Consider the following 14,605-nt stretch of genomic DNA (forward strand, 5'->3'; position numbering starts at 1 on the left):
TAATTATGTTGATGTTAGTCCAACATTAAATTCTCTTTGAATTCAATGATTTGATGATATTTGCCGATTCTCCATTTTTGTTTTTTGTTTTTCTGATGGAAAATTTGCTTTCTCTCTCTCTCTCTCTTTTCACAGAATTTTTCTCACTATAATCGTTGAATGGATGATCTGTTTGGGTCTTATTTCTGTTATTTTTATTTCGGTTTTCACGTTTTCTATTCCCATAAGCTTTTGAAAAAATTGATTTTATTTTTGGTTGCTGCTGCTGCAAAAAACAAAAACCAAAAAAATTCACTTATGATGGCCATTTTTTTAGCTTTTTCATCCACTATATATACAAGGGAATTTATTTTAAAATTCATCCATTTTTTTCTCAGCAAAAACAACAACAACAACAAAATTTTCATATAAATATATAGATGTCAATATACGGAGAGATTGCGTAAAAATACTTTTTGATATGGTTTCTGTGTGTGTATTTACTACCAAAAACCAGAAAAAAATGGACATGAAGATGAAATGAACAAAAAAAGAAACAAGACTTTCCATACCGAACCGACTAACTGACCGACGGACCAATGAATGGCCAATGATGATGGAAATGTCTTGACAAAAAAAACAACAACAACAACAAAACTAACCGGGTATAGAGAGAAATATAATTTTATCATCATCATCATTGTTTAATGTCCAATGTGTTCAGAATAGTGAAAAAAAAACAACAAAAAACAAAAATCTCATAACGTTTTTTTTTTTTTGGTTCATTTCTATCCAAAGTCATAATAAATTTATATATCCCATCAAAAAATCTATGAAAGAATCAAGAATCAAAAAAAAAACAAAAATTCCAGAACAAATCATAATAGGATATATACAATAGACAATGGCAAATCAAACAGAAAAAATAAAGATTTTTTCCTTTTCTTTCTTCTTAGATTCTAAAACAATCTATCCATGTTAAGTTGATAACATTCATTTCGTTGATGAAAAAAAAAGAAAATTTCCTTAAAATTGTTATTCTTTTTTTCCTGGAAAATTTTTCCAGGAAAAATAACTGAAAAAAGAAAAAAGTTTGATCAAAATGAATATCTTCATCACATGCCATGTATATATTCAAAAAAAACTTTGGAATTAGAAACATTTCATGTTTTTTTTTGGTTGTTGTTGATAAATTTCCCTCCCCCTCTCTCTCTCTCTCTCTCTCTCAATTACTTTTAACACTTACTCGATCACATTGATGAATCAACCAATTCAATAACAATGAAAACAAAACAAAAAAAAATCCAAGAAAATTTCCATCTTTTCTTGGATCACTTCATCATCATTGTCAAAAGGATGTTTTGTTTGTGTGTGTGTTTCTGTGTAATAATTGTCTACGGGGATCCGGGTTAATCTTTTCTTTTTTTATATTTCTTTTGGAAAATAATCCTTTTTTTTACATTTTTTTTCTTCTTCTTCTTGGTTGGGTTATAATCTTAGTTGATGGTTTGTTTCTATGAAAATCATTGATGATGATAAGGATGATAATAATAATGATGGTGATAATAGTGTTAACTATTAACAACAACTATTGTTATCATATTGTCGACATAATTTACTGCAAAAAACCCCCTCTTCTTCCTCCCTCTCTCAAAAACAAAAATTTAACCCCCAAATAGTTTGTACAGAGCAATTATTTTTCAAGCATAGAATAATGAATCGATTTAACGAATGATGTGATGACAGGGCATAAAGAATGTAAAACATTTAAAAATCTCAAAATAAAAATGAAACTTGACAAACTTGAAAATAAAAATCCAAACGTTTTTTTTCTTGGTTATTGTTAATTTATTTTAAAAAAAAAACATTATCATTTGAAAAAAAATGTTTTACATTGTAAATTTCCATTAAGCATTTTGTTTTACAGCGTTTTGTTTTAAACGATGCCAAAACAACAACAAAAAATCATTAACATTATTTTTGGAAAACATTTTTCTCCATTTCAAACATTCATATTTATTTGCTTATATTCATTGAATTTTATAATCATTTCTATAAGAATGTTAGAAAGTTGTTAATGTATGTTAAAATTTCAGTTTTTCATTATGCCTCATTTATATATAAATAATCATCATTTAATGTAATGAATTTTTTTTTTTACTTTTCCCAATTCTCTATTTAACACTTTCTTATTATAAGAGAAATTCTAGTGAATTCTTAACACTTTTAACACCAGAAGAAACAGATTTAATATTGTTTATTTCGATACATTTTTTTTTTAATTTCTTGATCCATATTCTCTCTTTTCATTTTAACTCTATATCCACCCAATACACACACACAAACAAACAAAATAGACACCATAATCATCGAAATGGTGTCGGAATAGATGAATTAAAAGAGAGAGAGAGAGAGAGAGAGAGAGAGAGAGAGAGAGAGAGAGAGAGAGAGAGAGAGAGAGAGAGAGAGAGAGAGAGAGAGAGAGAGAGAGAGAGAGAGAGAGAGAGAGAGAGAGAGAGAGAGAGAGAGAGAGAGAGAGAGAGAGAGAGAGAGAGAGAGAGAGAGAGAGAGAGAGAGAGAGAGAGAGAGAGAGAGAGAGAGAGAGAGAGAGAGAGAGAGAGAGAGAGAGAGAGAGAGAGAGAGAGAGAGAGAGAGAGAGAGAGAGAGAGAGAGAGAGAGAGAGAGAGAGAGAGAGAGAGAGAGAGAGAGAGAGAGAGAGAGAGAGAGAGAGAGAGAGAGAGAGAGAGAGAGAGAGAGAGAGAGAGAGAGAGAGAGAGAGAGAGAGAGAGAGAGAGAGAGAGAGAGAGAGAGAGAGAGAGACATAAAGTGAATGAAAGTGAAAGTAAATGAATGAGAAAAAACAAGACACTTGGGAAATTGCATATCGGTCTCTGCTATTTTTTATTTTCTTTCTAAACTCCGGCTGCTGGTTTGTTTGTTGGTTAGTTGCAAATTAATTTCCTTCGTTATTTTTTCATTATTTTCACTATGTTTGATGTGTGTTTTTTTCCACTCTATGTGTTCACTTCTAAATTCCAAATTTCCAAGTTCGTTATCCCATCATCATCATCATCATCATCATCATCGTTTGATTGTATATAAGTGAAAATTAAGAATCACATCGGGATGTTGAAAAAATAGAAAAAGAGTGAAAGAAAATGAGAGAAAAATGATTCAAGTATAAGGAGAACAACAACTAAAACGGTATGATGATTAGACTGATGATGGCAATGATTATATGGAGAGAGATTGAGAGAGTTGAGAGAAAGTGAAATAAACTTCGATTCTTTATCAAAGTTTGTTATATATTGTTGTTCACTATAAATCTATAAGAAAAACAAAAGAGAAAAAAAATTCATTAAAAATTATTTCATTCCCATCAGATTTTCTCTTTTCTCTTCTCTTTTTATAATAATAATAATGATTCATTTAAGTGAGTAATATGGAATTATAATATTGGAAAAAAATGAAAATGAAAATAAATAAAAAACCATAAGTCAAAATTGGTGTCTTGAGTCCAATATCCATAAGTGATGTTTGGATCATTCTTTTCGTTTTTTCTTTTTCTGAATATCCATGATCATCAGTGTTGAATAATGTGTTATATGTATGTTGTGTGGTGATCATCTCTCTCCTTTTATTACTTGTATTTACAAATGCTTATATACAAAAACTAGACAGTGAAATGATTCACTTTCAAAGTATGTTACATACCTCCCCCTTGCCAGAGAGAAAAAAAAAAATTACAATAATTAAACAAAAGTGAAAAAAAATAAGGCTAAGAATAAGGCTAAGAGAGAAAAAAAAAAATTGATCAGAAGGAAAATTTTGGATAAATTGAATGAAATTTGTTCAAAATGAAAAATAAATGGCTGAAAAATATGATGTGTAAGGCAATAGAAAATTAAGAAAAGCCAATGATTGAAGGTTTTGAACAATTGAAATGATGAATTTAACCAAGAAAACGTGAAATAAGTGTAAGCCAATAGATGGATATGAAAATTGAATGATTGGAATGGTTAAATTGATTGAAATTGTTAACCAAATTTGATGAGCGCACGTTGACCAAATCGGAAGTGGACGCAGTGCGAAAAGATGAATGTATGATTGCCAAAAGATTACCAATAGTAGCAATGATAACGATGAGATTATTCTTGAAAATAATAATGAAAATGTTATTTGCTGATGAGCAATTGATTATGAATGATGCTACTGGCGAATACGAAAATATAAATTTGAAAATGTAAAATTTTGAAACGAATTTTGACTCTGTTTTCTTCACCGGGTGTAATGATACGAAATTGAATGACCGCAAGAGATTTACCAATGTTGAAAACGAAAAAGAATCGACTTATACCTCTACGGATGCGAATAATGATTGATATTTTTGTTGTTGCTGGCCAAAAGTATGAACTTGAAAAAATAAATGATTTATCCGGTGGTAATTTCTTGATGAAAGCAAAAAAACTGTTCCGATGAGCAGAAAAATTTTGATTAGTCATTTTAAACGACCGAAGAAATGATGATGAAATTTTAATAAAAGAAAAGCGACTGGCGCTGTTGCTGCTAATTGCAGTTGTTGTTGATGCTGCTACGATCGATGAGGGTTGTGATGATGAAAATTGTTGACGATAATGATGACGAATTGAGTGAAACGCGCACTTTACCAGACAAGCACGTGTTTTGGGTTGATTGTGACGAAAGTTACACCATTTACCATCGGGTCGGAAAAGATTAGGAATGTGACCACAGCGAGCAGAAAGGAAAATTGTTGATGAATGATAAAAATGATTGCTACCGGGTAATGAAAAGTTAAGATTGACCACGGGTAGGCTTAGACTGATACCGGGAGAATTGAAATTTGTTTGCTTCACCGGGTTTAATTCAGGTTTAAGATCGGCTGCGATCGATAATTGCTGCTGTTGTTGCGATGGGTTTAGACAAAAATTTTGATGAGGTGTACTTTGTTGATTGATTTCATCGACTTGATTGGACGGACCAATGTTACGATCGTGCAAATTATGATGATGTTGATGATGAAAATTGATGGCGAGCAGCTGTTTAACGTCCGAATTGATTTGATGATTGATTGAACCATGAGTGGGTGTTGCTAACCCTCGAACATCCAGAGGAACATCACCATGTGGGTGGGAATCCTGTTTTTCATCACCGTGTTGGTGGAATTGATGTTGCTCGACACCGTGTTGGTGGAGATGTTGATCGAAACCTGGATGATGAAAATTGAGCGTTTGACGCTGTTGATGATCATGAGCCGGTTGATAATGCTGCTGGACGGGCAATGGTGATTGATGTTGGACGTGCATCGGTAATTGATGATGATTGAAAACCGGCAGCTGTTGATGATGATCGGGCATCGGATGTGGATGATGTTGATGGCTATGTACCGGCTGCTGCTGCTGTTGATTTGACATCGGCTGTGGATGTTTCTCGCACACCGGGTTTGGATGTTGACCGAAATTCGGGTGAATGTCGTCGAGTTGATCATGGCCTTTACCACCAGCCAATTGCAACGTTAATTTTTCGACGATGATTTGTAAATTCTCCACTCGTTTAATGAGGAGAGCGACATTTAGATTTGCCATAGCCAAATGATGATAATTATGATGATAATAATAATGATGATGCCGATAAAGATGATTTTTTTCGCCAATTTCTGATGTGACGAAAAAAAACAAAGTTTTTTTCGCGTGTTCAAAATCAAACAAGGGTCACCAAATGTTATATGTATGTTGTGTGGTGATCATCTCTCTCCTTTTATTACTTGTATTTACAAATGCTTATATACAAAAACTAGACAGTGAAATGATTCACTTTCAAAGTATGTTACAAATGTATCTTATGTAACAGCAAAACTCTATTATGGAAGGTCTCTTGATTTTGATATGAATATTGAAGCAGCCAGCAGCAAAGGAATCATGCAATTTCAATCAAAATTTCGATTGACCCATTTTCGATCATCATCATTATTTGTTGTTCTTCTCCTCGTTTCTATCAATATTCGATCATTTTCTGTTTTGGTTCGTTTTCATATAATCATCATCCATCATTTATCTGCAATGTTCATCATTTGGAGCAAAAAACAAATTCCATTGTTTTAATGTACAACAACAACAACAACAAAAGAATTGAATTAGAATTTTAAAATTGAAAATTCATAACAGAAACAAAATGACGATTACGATTATAAAATTACAATCGAATAAACAACAACAATACTGACGAACAAATTACAAGATTATTTTCATTTTCATATATATTCATTTAATCTAATTTTTAATTTACGTTTTTTTTCATTTTTTTTTTATTTATTCATCATCTGTGTAGGTAGACTTATTCGAGAATCAAATTTCCTCAAAACAAAACAAAACAAAACAGCAAAACAAAATCGGATATTATCCGGCCGTAATCGATATCGATCACCATTCACAAGTTAATAGTCACCAATATCAAAGAGAGAAGAAGAAGAAAACATTGAAAATCTAATATAAAGTCAACGACGACAAAGAAGTTATCCGCGTGAATAAAACGATACGATAATTTAATCATTTCAAATTTCTATATTGTTTTTCTTGCTGTTCTGTTGTTTTATTTCGTATGTTTTTCATTTCGTTCATTTTCTTCTGATTATTTACAAAAATGAAATAATAATATTCATTTGAAAATAAAGAAAATATTCTTGAAAATCAATACAAACACAAACACAAGGACAAGCAAACAACGACAAACAACGAATCAAATCAAAATTGTCTTTGTCACATTGACTTGTGTTTGTCACAAAAAAAAGGTTCTACTGATTCTCAATGATTATTACCAAAAAGAGAAAAACGACAACAACCATAATAATAATAAAGGCCAACATCCAAGCAAAGCCAACAACAATAACCACTTATAAAAATAGATTCGATTAGATCTATATTTTGGGAAAAAATTGTTTTGTTTTTGCATCCCTCACATACACTGACACACACACACACACACACACTCCAGAAAATAATAAAAACAAAACAAAAAAAATGTCCAAACATATCGATAAACATTGACAAAAAAAACAATAATAATAACGATAACAAAACGTTAACGATAACAGAACGTTAACGTATAATATGTCAACGTTGATTATGCGATGATTCCTTTCGGCAAATTATAAATGTCAAAACATTTTTTCATATATTCTGGTGAATAATATATATGAAAACAAACCAAAAAAAAAAAAAAGTATCAAAGATTTGTAGATCAAGAAAAAAAACAAAAAAACTCCAAGTGTGATTGGAATGGACCAAAACAAGAAAAACTTTGCTGAATCAACTGTTTTTTTGTTTGTTTGTCTGTTTAATATGAATTTTTGTTTTGTTTTTTTGAAAATTCTTGAAAATTTCACATTTTTTTTTGTTTGATCGTTATCATCCATCCATTCAATGTTTTGTTTGATGATTAACTTTAAAATATAACAAACAAACAAACCAACCAACCAACCAACAAGCAAACAAAATAAATTCAATGTTGAACAAATTTCCAGTGTACACGCACAAACCAAATCAAAACAAATTTTTTAAACGGATGAGGAAAAACGAATTCAGAAATTTAGTTGAAATTTCGTTTTTTTTAATTTGCTTCAACAACAAAAACAAAATCAATTCAATTCAATTGATAAAATTAAGAAGTGAAATTTAAAAGGAAAAAAAACACAATAGCCATTCATTCATTCATTCGTTCATTCATTTCTTGATTCTGTTATTTTATTTTTACAAACATTGAACAAAAACCAAGGAAAAAAAATTCTTTATAATTTTTTTTTGTTGTTCATTGTATTGTACAATTCTGTAAAATAAAAAATTCTTTACATTTATATTGGAACAATAGAAAAACATTTTCTATAATGAATCAAATTGACTGGAACAACGAAACGAAACGAAACTAAACAATTCTACGAGTTGACAACAGTTGAAGCATCCACACACACACATTCCGAATTCATTATCATCATCATCATCATCAACATTGATTTGACAACAATTAGCTGCCTTAATTGTTTTGGGATTTTTTTCATTACAAATTTCTGTTCTATTTCAATGAAACATTACAATGATTTTATTTTTCAATGTTTTTTTGGAGTTGAATGTAAAAACTAACCAAACCAAACCAAACCAAACCAAACCGACCGACCGACCGACCAAGACAACAACATAAAAAACATAAATAAATTCCGGAAAAAAAAGTCATCATTCACATTGACAATTTTGTTTTTTGTTTTCTGAAAAAAAAGTCAGGGAATGAATGAACTCGACTATAACAACGAAAAAAGTCCATAAAACATTCGACAGCAAAAAAAGAAAGGAAAAATGGAACAAAAATATCTTGTAGCCATTAACCGCATCAATCTGGTAAATGATAATAATAATAATAATTTATATACGAATCAACAATTACAATCAACGAATAAAACTAAAACAAAAACAACAGCAACCAATCAAATTGATTATCAAATAATCACATTTAGTTATTATTGTACAATGATTTTTACTGATTATAATCATCATTATTATAATGATAAAACAATACGATCATCAACGCCTCAACAACAACAACAACAACAACAAAAATCAACATTATTAACAACGATATATACAACGCCCATGATAAACAATAAACAACAACGAAATTTTATAATAAAATTTCCAACCGATTATTTTGATATATGGTATTCATTAATATTATTATTAATATTAACGTTATTATGGTTAACACCAATTAAAGCTTCAATACGTCCATCATGTCGTTGTATTATATATGATGATACATTTGGTAAAGAATATGGTGTTTTTACATCACCCGATTGGCCTATACCGTAAGTGTTTTTTTTCAATATTCATTGATTTTCCTCCCCCCTTCAAAATTAAATTAAAATTATTATCGATTATTGATTATTGATCTTTGTTCCTTCTCCCCTCCCCCAAAATCTATCAATATTTACAATCAAGATATGAAGATAATATTGATTGTCTATTATATACATTTATTGCTCAAAATGATCATATTGTTGAAATTACATTCGATGAATTTGATGTACAAAAAAGTTCAGATACAAAAATACCATTAACAACAACAACAACGAATTCAAATAATATTGATTTTGGGTAAGTATTCTGTTTTTTTCTGTTTTTTTTTCACCCATCCGCACAAACACATTGATCTGATGCAAACAATATGAAAAATTTAACTCGTTTAATACTCGTGGATGTCAAACATTCATGTCAAACACGTATGTGATTCGTTTTTTTTTTCGTTCGTTCGCTTTTGCTCTCTCTAGCTTTACTAGCTTTTCTACTTGCCTGTCCAATCGATCAAAGTGATCTTTGATGTGAAAATTAGAAAGAATAAGGCACACACTCAAAAAAAAAAAAAAAAAACAACGACAACGACAAACTTCAAACATTGACACACAGCATTCCAAAAGTCGATAATCAAAAAGTCAAAAAAAAAATAAAATAAAATAAAGGCTCAATGCTGACAATCTAAAAACTTTTTCGATTCTTGTTCTTTCTCTCTATCTGTATACAGCTGTTTGATTTTTCTTTTCTTTTTTTCTTAAATAATTGTTTTTGAAAATGAAACTAAGAAAGAATATTCTCTTGGTCAGATTGATCAAATCACCTTAAATCACTTACATACACACTTGAAGTAAAAAGTGCGTGCATTTTGTGTGTAAATAGTTTTCTTTTTTCCATTTCCAAAATAGAATCTATTTCAACAACACAAAAATTGAAATTATTATTTTTTTCAATTCGAAACATGTGTGTTTCTGTGTGAAAATAGAATTGTAAAATAGTGAAAAAAACGCACATACACACAACAACAACAACAACAGTGGCTATAGAAATAGAAAATTAAATTTAAATGCAAATTCTCTATACTGCCAGAATGAATGAATGAATGAATGAATGAAAAAGATTCACATTGTGAATTGCCCAAACAAATGATAATGTTAATGATGGTTCGTATTAAAAACCTTAGCGGAAAAAAAGTAGTTTTTTTTTCGTTTCGTTTCATTCATTTTATTCATTGGTTCAACAAAAAAGAAAAAACCTAATACTTTAACGTCGTATTTCATTTGATTTGTGACGATTTGTGTGTGTGTGCGTATATGAATAAATAAATGACTTATTCACATATAAATCAACGAAAATAATAATAATAATCATCATCATCATCATTGTTGTTGAGCAGAATTCCATTCTGATTCTTATTCCTATTCTTCATTTGATTTTGAAATTCACTTTGGTTTTTTGTTGCCAACTTGAATTCATTTAAACATATACTTTTATTTTTATTGTGTGTGTGTGTGTTTGAGATGCTTGAATTTTGAATCTTGACTTTTTGAAATGTTTTTCAACGAATTCTTTCTTTTTTTGATTTTTAACTTTTCAAAATCTTATCACATGCACAGAATCTAAGAATGTGATGGAATTGGAAAACCATACGATAAGAAAAAAGAAAAGAATATCATCGATTTTTAAACGATTGTCATTCGATGTTGTTGATGTTTTTTTTTCAATCAAAAATTTCTTTGATTGAAAAACCTTTATTTTTTTTCTTTGATTGAAAATTCGTTTTGTTGTTTTCATCATCATCATCATTGTTGTTGTTGTTGTTGTTGTTGTCAAATCAATGATTTACGAATCAATCTGTTCATTGAATATTTTTCTTCTACTTTACTTTACTTGCTTTTTGAAATGATTTTTTTTTCTCCATTTCAAGAATAACAACAACAACAACAACGAAAAATGAATGACTACAATGGATGATGATAAACGAGAATAACGATAATGATAATACTGGAAGAAAAGAAAAACATCAAACCTGACATTACAAACAACAATTTTACCGAAAAAAATGATGGAGAAAGAAGAGTAGAGCTAGTAGGCAATAATGATATGTATAGAACTTTTTCGTTTCACAAAAACGACTACCCTGTTAACACACACACACAAAAAGAGTGAAAGAATGAATGAAAAAAATGCCAAAAAAATGACAATACCCCGTTACCGTTAGAATTCAATGGATTCATATTTTTCAGCATTTTGTTCCATTGAACAATGATGAAATATGAATGAATGAACGAACGAATGAATGATGACAATTGCAATGTCAAAAAAGCAAAAAGCAAAAAGCAAAAAAATTGATGCTTGACAATCATCGATATTTGAATGATGATGTTTTTTGGTTGTTGTTGAATAACTTTTTTTTCTAATATTAAAAAAAAAATCAATTTCTGCCTTCAAGGTAGAAATAGATTTTTTTCTTCTTCAAAATTCTTGTTTAAATTCCTGTTCAACGCAATATGACCTTTATTTTTTCTTTAAAAAATTCAATTTTTAAAATTGAAATTTATTAAATTTTTCCATTTTTATTAAATTCGCTTTTTTTCGTTTGTTTGTTTGTCAATTTAATAGCTGTGATCATGGTGATTATGTAAAATTATTTTTACATCTAAATAATAATAATAATAATGGTATTGATGAAACAACAAAATATAATCCACCATTATTATGTGGAAAATTTCCCGATATTGAACAAACACATTTTAGTTCAAATTCAATATTAATATTTGAATTTCATACGGATTGGCGTTCCGGTAATAATACTGGTTTTCGTGGTACATTTCGTTTTCTTAAAAAAGGTAATTTGAAATTCTTTATTTTAACAAACAAACAAAAAAAAATGTATATCGATTATCGATATTCTTCTTCTTCATTGAAATAAAATGATATTGATTTCAATTTTCTTTTGAATTGCATTTGAATTTCTCCATTCTATTCTATTTATTAGCTATGTTTCGTACGGATGGCCAATTGATTTCGGATACTAACTGTGATTATCGTTTTGATCATGAATCATTACAGCTAACAAGAACCATGTCTCATTCGATTGAACAACAACAACAACAAAATAGTATTTCAAATATTGAATCAAATCGTTTGATTTTTAATTTCAATGATGATGATGATGATGATGATATTGAACAAAAAAGAAAAATGGAAAAAAATTTATTCACATTTCAAACAAATTATTTACCATCATCATCATCAACAACAACTTTGAAACAATCGATATCATCGAAGAAAATCGATAATAATAATAATAATAATAATAAAACAAAATATTGGGTTGGACAACGTGGATATTTTTTTTCACCACAATATCCATCAACATATCCAAAACAAACAAAATGTTCATATCGGTTTCAAACAAATGATCCAAATCAACGTATACGTTTATTATTTGTTGAAGTAAGCTTACAACGTAATGATCAAAGGTATGATTTTTTATAAATAAATAAATTTTTCATCCCCCCACCCCCCAAAAAAACGATACATTGAAAATTCGATTGAAATCTAATTGGTTTTTTTGATTTTTTTTTTTTGATTCGATTTATTTCGTTTCAAAAAATAATGTATCTTGAAAGAAAAATGGTAGAATCAGAAATGTATGTTTGTAAATTCAAAGTTTATTTTCAATTTTCGTGTTGGTGATTCGATGATTAATCGGATGATTACTATGAAAATAAAATTATAGATGCTATTAGGCAAACAAACAAACATCCAAAACAACCAAAAAACTAACCGACCAACACCACTTATGGTAGACAAATGTGATTTGGAATTTATCTTTGCCTAACACTTTTTTTTACTTATTCTCTCTCCCTCTCCCTCTCTCTCTTTTCATATTAGCACTTTCGTTTTTTTTCTTACTTATTGGATTGAATTTTTGTTTTTTTCGTTTGCATTTTTTTTTCTTCTTTTCTTTCATTCGTTGCATTCTGAAATTCTGTATATTCTAGTTGTTGTTGTTTTTTATATATATATTTTTGGTTCGTTAATTCTTGGTCGGCCACAATTAATCATTTGACCCACTTCAATCTATTTTTTTTCCTTCCCTCCTTATTCCTCTACAACTTTCAGTGAATCATGGTAATAGTAAGATTATATATCTTTTCTATTTCGGTTTTTTGTTGTTTTTGTTGTTTTGATTTAGCATTGATTTTTTATTTCTTTGCTTCTTTGAATCCATTATAAATCCAATCATGATTCAAACGAAAAAAAAGAAATTCTTTGAAAATATTTTCAATTTCAAAATAGAAACAATGAAAAATGAAAAGAAACCGAAAAAAAGATAATGAAATGAAATGAATTAATTAACGAATGATTCAATGAGAATGAGACCAAGAGAGAGAGAGAGAGAGAGAGAGAGAGAGAGAGAGAGAAAGAATCGGAAACTAAATAATTTTCATTTCCTTTCCATTCTGTTTTTTTGTTGCTGATGAAGATGTTTCAATTTAAAAATTTCAATTTCGTTTTTGACTAGATTTTTTTTCCATTTTTCAAATTGAAGTTCATTTATCGTATGATTTGAATCTTCTCTTTGTTCTGAATTGATTTTCAATGATGTTCATTTTTATCATCAGTCAGTTAAGTTTAATTCGCTTTCTCGGCTAGATCATATTTCCGCTTACATTCATTCAACTCTTCTTCAATGATGTTACACATCATTATTGGATTTTTGTAGTTTTTTTTTGTTTTGTTTTTTGTTTCAAGATTATTATCGATCAATTCAATTCAGAAAAAAATTTGACAAATGAATGTGTTAATGACTCTTTTATATTGCACAAATTATAATGAAAATGAAATTATTTTTCTAATTTTTAATTGATTATCATTGTCAATAGATGGCGGTTACTATGTTACCAAAAAATAATAATAGTTCTTTTGTCAAATAATCAAAAGATGGCGTTTTAAATAAATAAAAAATCTTTTAAAAAAATTTTCTTTTTCCATATTTTTTTTTTTGTTTTCAAAAATCAATTAGTTGCATATCGAATAATGATGTGATACAAATATATGATGGTATTGATTCAAACGCAGATCTTATACAACAGATTTGTGGCCAAATTGCCTTTTTAGAAATATTATCATCAACTAATCAATTATATGTTGAATTTATTTCACCACCAAATACACCGCAACAACAATCAGCCAAAGGTTTTAAAGCTGAATATTCATTTATACCAGTTACATCGTTAATACATTCAGGAACATTATCATTATTACCATTTACACCACCTTTAATGAATTATTTTCCATTTGGTTCATCATATGCATCCGGTATTCCATATCCATGGTTAACTGGTAAGTTAACTACAGAATTAATTAATTAATTAAATCTGTTTTTTTCTATCATATCAATTCCTGACTATTTAAGCTAATTAAAGCATTTTAGCTAATCAACTGAAAAGATAAAAAAAAATATTTTTATCATTTAAATAACGAATCCGAATGAACAAAAATTGCTTTTTTTGGTTATGTTTCCGATGATCATCTGATGATGATGATTGTCAATTTAAGTAAATGCGCGATTTTGGCGTAATGTGTTTTCTGTTTTAAAAAATGGAAACACACACACACAAAAACATGTACATTTAATATCGATTGGATTAATCGATTTTTCCAGTTTTTTTGTTTCATATATTCAATTTCTTCAAACAATGTAGTTCAAACGATCGATAAATTTTCTATTCGATTGATTGAATGTTTTTGAATCTGTTATACAA

At 29.0% G+C, this 14,605-nt stretch overlaps 1 protein-coding gene across 1 annotated transcript in view; it reads left to right on the forward strand.

Annotated features, from left to right (window-relative positions):
• The window catches only part of LOC113796516 (uncharacterized), a 46,656-nt gene that overhangs the window by 5,436 nt on the left and 26,615 nt on the right, over positions 1-14,605 (forward strand). Inside the window, exons 2-6 of the mRNA XM_075820077.1 lie at positions 6,325-8,845; positions 8,979-9,134; positions 11,451-11,677; positions 11,827-12,313; positions 13,864-14,183. Of these exons, the coding sequence (XP_075676192.1) occupies positions 8,340-8,845; positions 8,979-9,134; positions 11,451-11,677; positions 11,827-12,313; positions 13,864-14,183 (1,696 nt within the window). The 5' untranslated portion in view covers positions 6,325-8,339. The remainder of the gene's footprint in view (positions 1-6,324; positions 8,846-8,978; positions 9,135-11,450; positions 11,678-11,826; positions 12,314-13,863; positions 14,184-14,605) is intronic.

Source organism: Dermatophagoides pteronyssinus, unplaced genomic scaffold, assembly GCF_027571235.1.
Source record: "Dermatophagoides pteronyssinus isolate colony J.1.1.1.1 unplaced genomic scaffold, Derpt_VIB-CSIC_2022.12 sq0005, whole genome shotgun sequence".
Taxonomy (NCBI): Eukaryota; Metazoa; Arthropoda; class Arachnida; order Sarcoptiformes; family Pyroglyphidae; genus Dermatophagoides; species Dermatophagoides pteronyssinus.